The 16,466-nt window shown below is 39.4% G+C and overlaps 1 protein-coding gene across 2 annotated transcripts in view; it reads right to left on the minus strand.

Moving 5' to 3' along the window:
• IL1RAPL2 (interleukin 1 receptor accessory protein like 2) overlaps positions 1 to 16,466 on the minus strand; it is a 392,772-nt gene that overhangs the window by 100,870 nt on the left and 275,436 nt on the right. For both annotated transcript variants that reach the window (XM_056360133.1, XM_056360132.1), the window contains exon 6: positions 11,456 to 11,530. In XM_056360133.1, coding sequence (XP_056216108.1) covers positions 11,456 to 11,530 — 75 coding nt within the window. The remainder of the gene's footprint in view (positions 1 to 11,455; positions 11,531 to 16,466) is intronic.

Raw genomic sequence — 16,466 nt, forward strand, 5'->3', positions numbered from 1 at the left:
AGAGAACATCGGATTCCTTCCCCGTTACACTTACGCTTCAACTGAGTTGATGCAGGAACTAAATCAGATTCAACAGAGTCAGCATCAGCTTTGAAAACTAGTGATTTCAATCAGGGATATAGCAAGAAAATACAATATTTTACTCATGCCAGCTGTTCTGTTGCTCACTTTTGATCTCATAATCATTCATTATTGTCTGGTCAAAAAAATCCCACAAACCTGTTTAAAAAGTTTCTCTGGCTTCCATTAAAACAACAACAACAAAAAACCACCAAACAACTTTCCCCCTCTTCCAGAATTGCTAAAGATCTAGACAAAAAATACCCTAATCATACCATCAGAAACAGGAACACAAGGAGAGCAATGGCTTTACAGACTGAAATTTAGCTACAGACTGAAACTCAGAGCAGGAACACTACATTGTCACCATAAGAGCATGCATCCTTTCCTACAGGAGACATCATGCTTATTGATACTTGAGTGCCAGGTCTGCTTAAAGTTTTCATCATTTTATTGACATTGGCAGCAGGCTATGTCGATCAGATATTCTGAGTTTAAATTATGTTCTGACAATTGTTTTCTATTCCAAGTCAAAATGAAAAAAAAAATCTTTAACTTCCAGTGACAAGAAGATGTCATGCTCTTTTCCTGACCTGCCTCTACCTCAAATAAGTCTAAAAAAATAAAATTTTAAAAAAATCTTCTTTTTGGAGGTTTACATCCTTGCATTATTCATTTATTTAAAAGACACGCCACAGTGGCAATAGTGTATCATACCGTGCCAAACATATCGGGTCACGTCATTATTTGACATCACTAAAGACAACAATTATTCCCCATTTTTTGTAAACATTAATGATGGGTGCTTCTTCGCACAACCAACAAAACCTTCTCTAGATAGAAGTACCTTTAGCTCATCTTAGAACACTGTGAACTACACTGGGCCTGGGTTCTCAATGCTGTTTTCGCACTTCTGTTCATAGTTTAGACTCTCAGCTACTCCCATTTGTCACTTAATCTTTGCTGTACCAAAAAGTTGACATACACCAAACTTCTGATAACAGAGCTCCCTAAACATTTAAAGTGATGTTTCTGAATATTATGCACTTTTCAGATCATTATGTAGGATCACAATATCTCTATAACTACTAATTGCAGCGGAAATTCCCCAGAGCTCTCTCAGTCAAGAGATTTTTAAAATTTTAATTAACGTGGTCTTAGAAACAATATGAATGGAAATTCACTGAAGGGATTTCAGTGTATAAGACTGTAAGGTCTGTGGAACAGGAAACAAGAAAACGATACACACCCATATTTACAAGTTAGTTATAAAGGAGCCTTACATCACACAGGAAAAATGAATCTGCAAGGTCAGCTTGCAGAAACATTGGTAAAACACCTTACTACATAGTTGGCACAGTCTATTGTACAAGACAGGTATGAACCAAGGACCTGATACAAAATTAGCACAGAAACAAGATGCTGGCAAATTCCCAGAAGGGACTTATTGGTATCCCTTCTTAAAAAAGCTATTCTAAAATAATCTAAGACAACCACGCCTGTTATTATACACTTCACATTGTAATTCGCCTGTGGATTTCCTGTATTATTTTTTTTACAGGCAAAACTACAGCTAATAACGCCCAAACGCTTGCTGAAAATTTAGGTGCTTGAAATCACGAGTTTGTTTAAGAGTCCTCTGACTGAAGAGGTATTTCATAAAAGAAAGGTCAGGCTGTGAAGGGATGTACTAGATTGTGAGAAGCTGGGGTTTGATATCCTGAAACTAAGAGTAGTAGGCTTGTCTGCATCTGAGTAACTGCTCAAATGCAACGGATACCTTCTCAGACATGACCACAGTGTGAATAACAATTTGATATCTACACACCGCTCGCTTTGCCAGATGATATTTAGAAAAGCTAAACTGCAATCCTAAATAAAAGCGCTTGGTCAATGATCCTTAGTAAAGCAGAATTCTTACTGCATACAGCACAGTCTCTACAACTTAGTTTCCAAAGTGAGTAAAGCATGAAAGGCAGATAAATTCAGATGAAATTAAGCTACAAATATCCACTGAACTTACAAATGAAACCCTCTGCTTACTCTGTATGCATTCACTTCATTGGGGCAAACAATTTTCCAGAAATGCAGTTTTCTGTCTGCAATGTTTATTAATATAAACAATTTGAATGATACACTGCAGAATATTATCTATAAATTTGATTTCAAATTCATCAATGCATATCAGGAAATCATTAAAAAGAGTTAACACTAATGTAATCAGGAAACAGAAAGCTTGATTTGATCAGTCTGCCCAATCAAAGCAGCTTTACTTTTCAAATCCTGCATATTCAGGGCTTAGCAACAAACTATTCAAAATAGCGTGTCAAGTCCAGAAGCATTTAGAGACTGTATCTGAGGAAGGATCCATATGGACAGTCTTTTCCTTCATAAAAAAAGACAAAATTCACAAAATACGTTACTTGCTATTATTTACCCAGCCTACTAGCAGTGAAAAAGCACACTTATCAGACCAGTTTTAAAAATAAATAAAAACCTGCTGCATCTTAAGTATTTAAATTCTCAACTCAAACCACCGAGCTTGGTCAGAGGAATGTGGAAAATGCTTTGAATTTTAAAAGAATTATGGAACTCTTGGCCAGTAAAGCATGTAGCAGCATTTGTAAACCTCAGCACTGAGATTATAGCGGTGGCATATGCTATCTATAAGCTACATATTAGACTCCGCTAGTTCTAAAACAAAATTTACTTATGCCTTTTAATTAATGCAGTGTGCAAGACCATCACTGAAATTTGTGAGCAATATAAAGCATTGCTCAAAAAATTAGGTGTTTAATCCTATGCCCCTCTGAGCTAAAGTAACTACACACCTGACTGTGCACCAAAGAGATCTCAGTGGGTTTTCATTACTATCATATTCATTTGTTCATGCGACTAGGGCCAAGCATGTTAAAATTAATAAGCCTCCCATATATTATAAGCAGATAACAAAAACTTACTCAGTACTAGAAATTTACAGTAATCATTTACTGTGAGGCTGGTTTGTTAAAATAAAAATGTGTGGTAGAAAACTGTGCCTCTGCTGCCTTTCTACCAATTACTGCTTTCTATACTTTCACTTTCCAGCTGATTAGGGGTACTGAGAAGTCATGTAACATGTGTCTTCAGTAGGTAATAAAGGTATCTCTCTATTTCAAGAGGAGTCTTGCTTTGATTCTCTTTCATTTGGTCTTCATTGGACTGAAATGTCTAACAAGGGTACAGTAAATCAACCTAGTTTTAATGGTCAAAGTTCAATTACCTAATACAAGCTATTTGTTTCTGTAGGATACAGACAAACACAAGGGTATTGAGGATGAAGTTAAGAGCAACATTTATCAAACATGGATTAAATGAAGCAAAGATTTGGCGAGCAGAATTCCATCTCATTTCTTTTGAAGGAGTATGACAGTTTTCATTTTCATGGCCTCTAAGATCATGACATTACGATATTGAAATTTTAAGAAATAAAAATTATACCATCACTCTTCATTTTCTACACTGCTGCCTTTGGAACAGATTACAAAGTAGAATTCTCTATTATTTTTCAGCAAAGAAAGAAAAATCATGAGAACTGTTAGTCTAGATTTTAATCTTCACTGGCCACTGAACAGCAGCACTGTGATGCATGACCCTGACCTTTCGCAGCCCGATATATTTCGACTGTTTGCCCACTCGGCTCCATCCCTACATTTCAGTGAGGCCGTAAACAAGAGATGTGGAATGGCATGCCCAGCAAATCACAGAATGCTGAAAAGGTCAAAATAGTAGTGCCGAATGTTTCTACTCTGTAATTTACAGAATATATGAGGCATTCACAGCCTAATAACTCATTCATATGACAAACACTATAGAGAGAATGTAAAATGGCAGAACATGAATTCCTTCCAGTGACAGTGTTTCTAACAAGCACGGAAAATGGTGCAAACTTTGCCCTGTGGTTCTCTTTTCTGGAACATTAATATTGCCTGACTTTCGATGCACAATAGCATATGTCTGTGGACTGTGCAGTAGAATGTCTCTGTGTTTGCAGTCTGGCTTAGAACCCAAAAGACAAGGTCCCCGAGGAAAAAATCCTGGTCAAGGTCAGGAGAACTATAGCAGAACAAAAAAACCCCCCAGCTCTTATCAACAGCCCTAATCCCTTGCTCTCCACTTAAGATCATCTTTTCTACGTTCTGTCCCATGGGCTGAACTTTATTTCTGCGGAAACAAACTTGTGCCCGTTTCTCAGACACAAGTCAAATGCAGCAAATCTAGAAACCAAGCAAGAGATCCTTTAGCCAAGTTCAGCATAGATGTCTGGCCTTGTATTTCCAAGTCCATTAAAATAAAAGAAAGAAGTGTGCCAATAAACTGTTCTCTACTTCACAGATGTAAATCTGGATTAACCACACAAAAGGCAAAACAACTATGGATTTACACCAGCTCAACAACAGATCCCAGCCACAAGTCTCTCAAGTACAGCATTTTACCATTATCCCTGAGAAAAGCAGGGATATTAACAACGTACCAAATTAGCATCAAAGCATTAGCGGTAATACACTTAAGGTATTTAGGGAACTACTTCTAAACCTAAATGTCAGACAATTTGTCTCTAATATTCCCTGCAGATTAGTACAAAATGATTGTAATAGATGCAAATCCTGCCTCCTTTCATACAGGCACGTATGGCTGAAATAGCTGTGGAGCTGCATCCCTTGCGTTGCAGAGGAAGGCAGGTCCTAAAGAATATACCCCTGGATTCTCTTTATTTCCTAGTGAAAAATGCTCCTTCATGTGTACTTCTGTGCAGGAACATGAAGCTTTTGGTATTACAGCCTGCACTGCTGGGAGAAAATGATTTTCCAGCATCGAGGCCGGGGTTATTTATGCAGTGAGTCTGTAACCTCTTGAAGGAAAGGGAATAGTGTATGAGGTTTGGTCTCCTGTGGGAAGAAAGGGGAACTCCGTGGGTGCAGGGGAAAGCCCTGGATGGCTGGAAGAAGGTGTGGAGCAGACAACAGCGAAGGTACCAGCTTGCTCCTCCAGACAACAGTGCACAGGGGACATCGTTGTGAGAGGAAGGTGCAGTGTGGGGAGAACCGGGGATGGAGAGGATCGAGTTTTTGCTGGCGTTGGGGTGGAGAGGACACTAACCACATGCCTTCTCCACCTTTAGTCCCACCTCCCTCTGCTCTGCTATTCAGTGCACACAGACCTAGATCCCTGGTATGGGGGTAGGGGTTCTTCCACCCAGAGAAGGCAGGTCTGGGGCAAGACTGTCACTCATCCCACACTCAGGCCTGGCACAGGGAAAGACCAACTACGTCTCTGTGGACAGCTTTCAGTCTCCTCTCTGCAGGGCACTCCGTGCACAATTTAACCTTGGATGGGGCACCATAAGCCACTACTCAAAGTACTGTCACTTTTAATAATATTTACAGAGCCTTCTGACAGGAAAAGGAGTCGCATCCTGAAAAGTTGGATTCAACAGAAAAAAAAAGTGGTATTGCTGACTCTTATTGTATTTCTCAACCAAAAGAAACACAGCGTACTTACAGGTAATATCACCTCCTGTCGAGGCTGTTCTTCATAAGGCTCTGGTTTCATGTGCTTATAATTTTGTACTGATTGATCTGTTAGGTGAAATCAAAGCTGAGATATTAGTTAATTATCTTAATTAGAGCTTTTTAATTTTGGAAGGCAGGAAGGGGGATCTACATCAAAAATGTCAGACATTCTCACAGAATGACTGAAGAGAATGGGGGGGGGGGGGGGAGGGGAAGATATTTCCTTCCTTCTGTCTCCTTCTTTTCACCCTAAGAGAAGCAACGTCCCATTTGATGGCAAATAGTCTCTATACAAGACACCCCCAGGAAAATCCTCTAGAGTCTGATCAGGCTATAAGCTTTCAGAAGAGTCAGTCTGAACATATTCTGTGGCCACTCGGACATCAGCTGCCGAAGCCCAGCGCACTGCTTTGCCCACGTCTCGTTCCCACTGGGCTCTGAGAACTCCTTGCAAATGTGTATGTAGTCTGTCACCACATTTCACACAGAGTGACAAGAGCTCCAAATCTCAACGCAAAAAGCAGGGAAGGGAAAATTTTTATTTTTATTTTTTTCAAAAGTATCTGCAGCCCTGTCTCCTCCTTACCCTCTAAGCTTTAATTTTGTCCTCCTCAGACATCACTTCTGGGTCTCAGATCCATCTTTCTCCCAATTCAACCTCTTTGCTTGCTCAGGGGCCATTTGGATCAGGTCACCTCTGATTCCTCAAGCTCTGCCTCTTCTGTGCTGCCCCAGCTGAGCAGAGAGCAGGAGTAGCACAGGGAAAGAGGCGCAGAGTTCTGGATTTGGCCAAGGTCACAGAAACCCAGATCTCCATCTGGGACCCCCTGCTAAGCCCTAGGCTGGAGAATACCTGGTGGGAGCTAAGGCAGGCAGGAGGGCAGCATGTAGCTACCAACATCTAAGATACCTGCTTTGCATATGTACCTGCTACATTCCTCGGTAGTCATCATATGTGACCATTTAATGAAAGAGCAAATCAAAAGGCACATGCACAATAGTCAGAGGCCTGACCATGGGAGAGTATCAGTGTGCTTTTCACTTCCCAAATGACTCCTTCCAGCCAGTGCTTCAAACAAAAAGGCTTTTTTAAAAACTATTTTTATTCTATTCCCATACCTGTCAGCAGATGTAACTTTGTATATTCCCTTGCACTTGTTTTACAGTAGCTCTATTGATCTGCTTAATAACTAGTCCCAAGGAATTGCACTGTTAAATCTTCTAGAAACAAAATCTTTCTGAAGAGGTCAGCTATTAGGAAATATGACAATTCTCATAAACTATGTGCTTCCTTTTCTCAGCATCTTTAGAAGCAGAGAAACTACTATGACAAAAGTGAGTTAAGCCCCTTGACATTTTTCCTGTTCAGTAAATGAATTAACATAGATGTTTCTTGTTTTGTTTTCTAAGACTCCTGCTACATTTCTTATGCAAATGCCTGAAAACAAAACCAGTACTTAGTCGAAAAGCAAATGATACATAAATTATATATTCAATTAATATAGACACAAACATGCAAACATTCATTCCAGTCTCAACTAACTCATTCATAAGGAAAAGACAAACTTAACATTGCAGTCACTGTAATACATGGTACAGAATTAACAGACAGCTACTATTTTGATATTGTATTTTTAGCTTTTTTGATACTCTGTGGAACACACAACTGTAAAATAGCAGCCATGGTGCAAGCTAGACAACTCAGAGCTGCATATACGTAGACTAGGTAGATATAGCTCCTACAAGATCCTTACAGGTCACTGTCCAGCCAAGAATCAGCTGAGCACAACCGTGCTTCCTTTCTTCCGCAAATGCTTATGTTCCTGTCATGCTGCTTTTACATCAGCTAAGAGATGGCAGTGCAGTAACTCACAGTACTGATGTATCAGTCAGATTTTGGCTCGTTGATGCTACCAGAATTGTGTAAAGGAGCTAGTTCAGAGAAGAAACCTACTCTGTAATTATGTAATCAAAACACAAAGGATCAGTTATCTTCCTTTCCATGGTCTCAAAGCACTAAGAGTGAACAAAGTTAGCCAGAGAAGTATTTTAAAAATAAATTAAGAAATCAGCAGAGTGATGTACCAACATGTCATCTTAAAACTTACAGCACAGCATGCTCCACTTACTGTCAGAAGAGCTGTATGTGAAAACAGATAATAGATTTTTAAAACTTACTGCACTACAGCCTCAAGAATTCTGACTAAGGTTTTGATCTTTACTTTTCTAAATCATGGAAGGAGTTCTCTAACTTCAGGGATTTGATATGAACAATCCATATACATGCTTAGGTTTATACGGTCAATGAAGGCAACAGCAAATTCCTGCTCTAAAAAAAAAAAGGGGGTCTTTGAACAACTACTTTGAATGACAGGGGCATAACCTTTAATAAATTCATGTTCAGAGCTTTACGTGGAGACAGTCACATTTTACAAACCGAGTTTGTCATAGTACAGAATTATGGCATAAAATTCTTCAAATGCAATCTTAAAGGCCTCCTGCTAAAGCCACGTCATCTCCTGGGCAGAAGATCTGTATGTATTTTGGCTTATACTATCAGACATGATTTTAATGTCATGAAGACAACTCAGGGATATCTTTTTCCAGGAAGAACATTATCAGATTAATGTCATATATTTGCAAAAACATATACTATATAGTATAAATAAGCATTATTTTTTAAAATCAAGATATAATAAGATTAAATGTGCTGCATTGAAGAACTGTTATTACACTGACCCCAATGCAAAGAGCTACAAAACCAAATTAAAAGGGTGTTTTTTGTTTAGTTTTTTTTTTTTTTTTTTTTTTTTTTATGCTGTGGGTTCTTGTTTCTTTTTCTTTTTTTTTTTTTTTTTCTCCATGAAAAGGGAGCAGCAAATGAACAATAAAAAAATCTGTCATCTTCTAGGTAGGCCCAGAGATGAAGTGACTATCTGACTTGGTAAGGCTTCTGAGACAGTGAAATTGTTTTGGACTATTTTTCTAGTCCTCTGGGATGCTCTTTTGTCCTCCTGTCAACCCTCCTCTCTCTGGTTCTGTTTCTCCAGCACAAGCAAATACAGAAAACAAGAAAGAAGCAAATTCCAGTTTCTGCTTCTCTCTAACCTTGACAGGGTTGGTTTTGATCTGTGTCACATTCCAAACAAAAATGGAAAAAGCAAAAAGTACATTCATGCTCCTTGAGAAGAACAAGGCAGGCTCTGGACCATGTTTGAAGCCTGAAGGAACTCTTTTATCTACTGTCAATAAGAACTGTGCATACCTATTTTCATGTGAATCTTCTTATAAAAGCTGAAAGCCAAAAGGTGAATACTGAAGTCTGCAATCAGGTCAAATAAGCTGCTAAACAGTTAGGCCACTGCCTAGTGTTCTAGGAAGATTTTGCATTGCATTGTGCTAATCATTAAGGATAAAGACAGTAAATAATTATTAATCTCCTCTGCTTATAAAGCAAAGACAGCTATTTCTTTAAAGATTAGTTTTCCAATAGAAATCTAGAATAATCTCTGCAGAACAAGTAGATGGATTAAACTCTGTTTCTTTTGTAGTTTAATGGCATGTTCATACTTGCACAACCACTGAAAAAGCATGCATATTGGGTGATTTGAGTCCCTGGGCTAAAGGCCCTGTAAAACACCAAAACTGTGCCTTGATTTCTAATGAAATACTGAAGCATGTCACTTGTTCAAAACTCCTATGAGCTTAGCAAGATTTCAGAAAAGTACTTCAGCAGATGACTTCACATATAACTTTCTCCTCCTTTACTTTGCTGCGATCAAGTGATTCCCTTTCTTGCACAGTGAGGGTCTGCAGCACATTGCAGAGGTCAGCAGAGTCTCCCAGCCCAAAGCTGCAGGTGGCCTCCACAAGATGAAGGCACTCCCTAAGAATTTTCTAGCTCTATTTGCCATTTAAATTGAAGAGGGAAATCAATGAACTTCATTGTACGTTAAAGAAATAAGTTCAGGTTCTTTCATATGCATTAATCTTTTATGCATAATATGAGTATGGTTTAGTGGCAATAACCAAACTCACTAAATAACAGAAAAAAAAAAAAAAGTATCATATGTAAATTCCCTGATCTTAGGGGACAACTAATGGATTACATTCCAGCATATAAAGATGCAAGATTTGTATTTCTCTCTAGAGATATTCCAAAATCCTATTACTGAGCCATACCTCCAAGGAGAAGAGTGGGTTAGTTTGTTTTCATTTTTTTAAAATCAAACCTCTTTTAAATCAGTCAGAACAAAATGTTTTCACACAGAAAAAAGAAGAAATTCAGTGCAAAACCAACAGAGTCCTGATGGAACAGGGGAACTTGGAAGAGAAAATGAAGATGGAATAAAAATTCAGTAAACAAAGACGCGTAGTCTTTGTGTGCCTTTATTACATAGATGTATGCAGGGATAGATTGCTCCCAAAGGAAACCATTAGAAAGTTGAATTTTAAGAAGCTGGACCAGGAGACTGAATTCAGCCTTTTGGGCTGATCCAAACTTCAATGACTGTGTTTTGCTGTTAATTCTGGTGAGCTTTTGACTACAGCTTCAGACCCATTTTGTGTTTCCCCCTTTTACAGCCAGTTTCTGCTCAGCTACAGACATGAGTCCTGTGAAGGGGAACCTGAATACACACATATGCCCCTGTTTGCAGAATTCACCTGGCACTGGCTGCCTCCCAGATCCACTCCCGTCTTCCTTCACACAAGCCCTTACAGACTCCTGAGTCAATTCAGGTATATGAGAGAAAGCTAATCTTTTTGATTAGGTAAGGTCACAAATGATTCCTATTCTCATCACGATCCAATAACCACATTCAAGGATTCAAGCCCCATTTTTGAATACTTCATAGCATCTTAAGTGCTCCACTGAAATTGTTAGGCACCTGGTTTAAGAACAAGGATGTGCCTTTGTACTCAGCTCAAGCAGGACCCTGTAGGCTTTCACAAAACCAAACAGCTTTACCACAATATTATCAGCCCACTTAAAATGCTTCATTCTGAGCCTCCTTGCCTTTAAACACCACTCCACCACTGAACCCTAGCCAGCTTTGGTATAAAAGGAAGAGAGCGAGGCTCAAGGAGGAGAACGCCACCACTTCAGCACAAAGCAAATAATCCACATCTGCAACATATCTCTTCTAATTTAAGCTCATGGCACCAGAGTCCTCAACAAGAACTCCAATTCTCCCTCTCCAAATTAGAAATCTGTTTCCAAATCATGGAAAAAACCACCTCTGGGACTTCAAAGCCAAAGACTTCTTTCAGCACCAAGATGCCCCACAGTTCCCCAGAGTTAGAAGAACTCTCTAACATTAGTGTTTCTTGACATGAGAGAAAATACAGGCTGCCAGCTGAGATTTGGAGATGTGCATTCACAGAAGAATATATAATAGGAGTGAGAAAAGCATACAAGCATTTTAGTCAAAAACCATTTCCGGTAAACATTCAAAACAACCTGAAAATGCACTGATTTACATTAACTTTTAAATGAATCAGCACTTTATTATGAGAATATTTGTCTTAGATAGGATGAACATCAATTGATCAATACAGCACCCATCTAAACAAATATTAATCTATCAATCATATATTAAAAAGAGCAGCAGTGCTTTTTATCTAACACCCAATCTAACCAATTAGTACTGCCATCCCCTGATGTTACACAAGTTCATTCCTTTAAATTGCCACGGCAGTAAATTCTACAGTTATAAATGAGAAGTTGCAGGTTGATTTGCATGTAATGACAGTACCACTAAACCTTTCTTACCATTTTCAATTTTTCCCATCTGCTACCAGAATGGAAGTTTAGGATCTGTTATTCCCAGAAGGGGACTTACCCAGCTGGACATCGATAACTGTTGGCTGGTTCTCCATGGGGAACAATGGCTTTGGAGGTTTGTCTGTGAGTAAAGCTAGAAAAGAAAATGAGAAAATGTAATGGAAAAATTGAGACCAATGACTGCAAAAGAAAAGCTTTGTAATGTAAGCAATCAAATGTTTGTATACTTGGTGGCATGTAAACATTTATTAGATAAGGTGGCTGTGCACTGCCAATGCATTACCACTTCCTAGTGACTGTGGTGGCCCACTCATTCAAAAGAAGCTATTTCAGGAATTACATTTGTAATACAAAGCAGCAAAACAAACTCCATGTCTCACTTTTTATCTACATATAATAACTAGATCAAGCATTTTAGATTCTCACCTTGCAAAGCTAGTGTACTTAATTAATTTGAAATGCCAACCAAATCATTTCAGTGTGACCAGTCTCAACACATCTTTATGTCTGCCCAAAACAGTATTTAGATGCTCAAAGAAAACTTGTGCATAATTTTATCTAATGAACCCCAGCAGCCTCACACCCAGCTTACACTCCCACCCAACCACGTGGGGCACCTGGACCATTTTCCCGAAGCCTGAGTGGGGACCCTGCCACCGAGTCACAGATAATACTACTACAAAAGCACAGCTACAGATGCAGGCTTCATCACCCGGTTTAAGAGCCGAGTACCAGACAGCATAAAAAGGTTTTGTAAATTGCTTGAAATAAATGACTGAGTATTCCTGGAGATGGGGAGAACTGTTTTTTGATCAAATATATCATCTTGCACTACATGGAATTAAACATTTCAGAATTACTTCAAAACTTTTCCAGTTAAAATTCATCTCCTGAAATTATTTGATCGGAGTTTGCAAAATTAATTTGCATTTTTCAAGAAAAGACTATAGGCAAAATTGCCCTGATCGCCTCAGAAGCCTCAGCACTAACTGATGTGATAGGAAACAAGTCTACCCAGAGGTTTGGTAGCTCAAGCTGAAAGTTGCCCATGGCTGGCGCAGCAGGTCTCCCTGAACCAAGTAGAGAAAGCTTGAGCTCTGCAAGCTCCCAGCCTCTGCTCCCAACTCAGCCTGAGCCATTGGTGTGCTAGGAAGACATCTCTCCCTCAGTCTGCTCCAGCATGAATCAATGTTCAACACACCTTCCATGGGACTTTAAAACAATCTGGCTGAGCAGCTGAAGCAGAGCTGCAGGACTTACATGTTTCACTAATGTAGCTCTGATAACTAGCTATCAAATGACAGCTGCATGAAATTGGAGGCAGCTGAATTATTCTGCTACAAAAATAATAATAAAAAAAAGAAGAGTCAACCTACAAAACATTTTTACATCTACAGAAAATGAAAGCTTGTCTTAAAGAAATACCTACTTGATTTTGCTTTACAGTTGACACCAGTTTTTAAACTCCTTAAGTGATTGTCAGCACAATCCAATTCCCCAGCTCCACTGAAATGAAAATGTCGTTCCTTCCACTGGTGCTACAGCCATGCTTTGCTTATCATTAAACAGGCATTTCAGTAACAAGCCAGCAGTCAATATTTCAGATCAAAATCATGTGTATTTGTAAGAACTCCTTGCACAGTTTACCCACAAGGACAATGCAGGAATCTCCAAAGTGATTGAAACAGCATGCTATTAAATAATAACAGTTTTTATATAAATTTATATATAAATATATTAAAATATATAACAAAAATCACATTAATAAATAATAAATAAACATTAAATATTAAAATACTAAATATAAAAATAAAACCAGAAGCACGGCTCAGAATGAAAGATAAATGGGAAATTCTGTTAATGAGAATTCAGCAGTTCAAAAATGCTCGTCCAATACAAAGTCACAAGATTGACCCAGAAACAACATCAAGACTACCTACCTGTACAATCGCATTATTTGCAGATTAGCCTGTAAGTAGAAAATTTCTGACAGAAACAAATAATTAATTTGCTGTGCTAAGGTACCTAAGTCATCTGAATGTCATTAGAGAATAAGACTAAAATACTGCCAAGCCTATGTGTGTAAGTACAGTCTAACTACTTGCATTTTAAGGAATTTCAATCCTAACTGAAGTTGAAAACTTCTAAGTAGTTTTGGGCATCAAATGCAAGGGACTTTGGAACACATTCCACTGGTGATTTCTTAAGCAACATATGCTTTTAAATTGCTAAAAGCTTTTGAGATGCTCTTCCTTATAAAATCCCACTGCAAGGGGAGACGGATAAGTATTTATCCAGCTTCTCCACAGATTCCACCCTAATTCAAACAGTAAATTTCTCACTTGAAGGTCACACCTTCTTTGAGCAAGGCTCATTCCCAACACTCCAGGAAAAAAGAACATTCCCCAGGAAGTCCCAATATGTTGATAGCCAGAACATTTGGTAAGGTGGAACATGAGAGTGAAAGTACATTTTCAGTACTGACATTTTTCTGTTTAACATGTATAAGGGCTCTGCTTTTCTTAGACTCTTAATTCCTCACATGAAAAACCCCTGTCAATAAATAATAAGTTAGCAAGAAGCAAGAGCCACTAGACTAGAATTACATTAGTTGAACTGTAACCCACTGCCAGCTATAACAACGACCTCTTCATAGGTATTGCTTGCCATTTTCCCTCAACTCATCACAGAAAATTAGAGGTAGTGATGTCTGGCCCTGGCATCTGCTGAGAGGGAACCTCATCACTAGAGTCACAACCTGACAATATTGCTTTTCTGCAGTATTGGTTTTTATACTGCCTAGGCAGACTCCCTCAGAATGCCTGCTGGAAGGAGAGAGGAAAAGGAAGTACTACAAGGGTATTAAAAATTCAACAATGTTCTTAACTGCCTCTGTGCAACTGAGGTCAGTAACTTCTTACAAGAATGAGCCAAAAATCTCCAGAAAATGCATTTTGGCCTAGGAAGTGCACAATTCAGATTTCTTAGGAAGGCAAGATGTTGGCCTGTATATCTAATTGCAGAAGTACCCTGGCTGCTCAGCACAGAGAGAAGAGAATGGCTACGGCCAGAGACGCGCAACTATTTGCTGCAGCTTCCACACAGGCCTGCTGCAAAACCTGCTGGTGGCTACAAAGGGGTTTTGGGATTTAACCCCGGTATTAACGGAATCACACCCTTTTTCCAGACTAGGTCAGGACAAGCAACACTCACCAACTCCTTCAGGTTGTTATCAGGTGTTTAAAGCCCAGCACACACACTAAACCTCCTAAGTAAGGGCTGAAAGGAATAAAGTTGAAAGTAAAGGAGAAAGAATTGCATTCTCAGGCTGATCTCTAAACAACTTGATAAACCAGGTACATTTTGTTCTAGGTGGAAATTTAATGCATCAGGGGGAAGGAAAAAGCCCAAACACTCCAAAACCTTGCATCCCAGTTGAGTGTGGTCTCTTGTACTTTGTGGAGAGCCTCAACAAAGTTTCACTTTCTGGTATACTAGCAACACTTCTTTTTCTTAGTTTTTCAAACTTTTGTTGCTACCTTTAGGCTTTTCTTGTATTACTATTTTTCACCTCTGGTACTGAATTGTACTCTGTGTGCACTGTAGGATGTGGAGAAAACTTGCTGGGGTAGCTGCATCAGTTCTGTGCCAGTGGGCTCAGAGTTTCCTTGCTTAATGTTCTTTTCATATCTCATTCCCACCTGCACCCCTCACAACCCAGTCTGACCAGGGCTCCCCACTGCTTCCCTTAGCTTTACTTGCAGTCTTCGGATGTTTTCTAAATGTGCTCCTGTATGTCACATTTTAAATGGTTATTATTTTGCCATATTGTTCTTGGAGAATAATCATTATAATGAACTGGCAGACTGTCAAAGCTCTTTACGTAAGAACTGAAATGGCCCAAAGGGATTTTGAGTCTAGAAGAGAATAAACTGCTGGCTCTTCAATGTCATATGTGTTTAAAGAAGACAACAGCCATTCTTCTTTTAGAGGTCAGACATCAGATCTCTTATTGACCTTATGAAATTCACTTTTGGTCCTTAAACAGTAAGGCAATATAACTACATACAATATTCTCAGCTATAAGGGATTCTAATATTTCATGATCTCTGTACACGACAGAAAAATCCACAAACAACCTTTATTCAAATGCCCATTCCTCTAAGACAAGCTTCTTTAATTCTCAAAATAGTTTTTTTATAGGTGTGCAACACTCTTGATTTCCAGCCTTGATAGAAAGGCACACAAGAAGCCGACATCATCAGTCTGCATCACAAGACAGAGGCTCCCCTACCTACTTGCCACCAGGCATATGGAGGGGTCCTGAGTGACAGGGAGGAATAGAAACAGGTCCCTACTCAGGGAAGCAGGCACATCACCCTCCAACCTACTTCACCTTCCCAGGTCCCCTACACAATAGATGCACAGCTCTGGAACCTGAAGGCCAAGAAAATGATAACAGACAAAAGCTAATCCAGGCTGGAGGCGTTGCCTAGAGAGAGGGGAGAGTCAGCCAGCCCCAAGCATCATGACCAGCTCTGCTAGGAAGAAAAGAAAGGTGGCTGTCATCAGCAACTCTACTCTAGAGGAACAGAGGGCCAGACAGACTGACCAGATCCAACCTATAGGGAAGTCTGCTGCATCCCTGCAGCATGGGTCAGGGATGTTACCAGCAAACACCCTTGTCTGGTATGGTGCTCTGATTACTACTCATTACTGGTCTTCCAAGTCCTCACAGTCCAAGAGGAAAAGGTTAGTGACCTGCTGCTCCACTCAGATGTGACAGGACAAGAAGGAACGGCCTCAAGCTGTGCCAGGGGAGGTTTACATTGGATATTAGGATTTATTTTTTTTCACTGAAAGGGTGGTCAAGCATTGGAACAGGCTGCCCAGGGAAGTGGTGGAATCACCATCCCTGGAAGTATTTAAAAGACACATAGATGTGGTGTTTAGGGACATGGTTTAGTGATGGATTTGGCAATCCTGGGTTAATGGTTGGATTTATGATCTCAAAGGTCTTTTGCAACCTAAATGACTCTGTGATTCTAAGGGGAAGTAGAACAAAGTTA

Source organism: Falco biarmicus, chromosome 14 (genome assembly GCF_023638135.1).
Source record: "Falco biarmicus isolate bFalBia1 chromosome 14, bFalBia1.pri, whole genome shotgun sequence".
Lineage (NCBI taxonomy): Eukaryota > Metazoa > Chordata > Aves > Falconiformes > Falconidae > Falco > Falco biarmicus.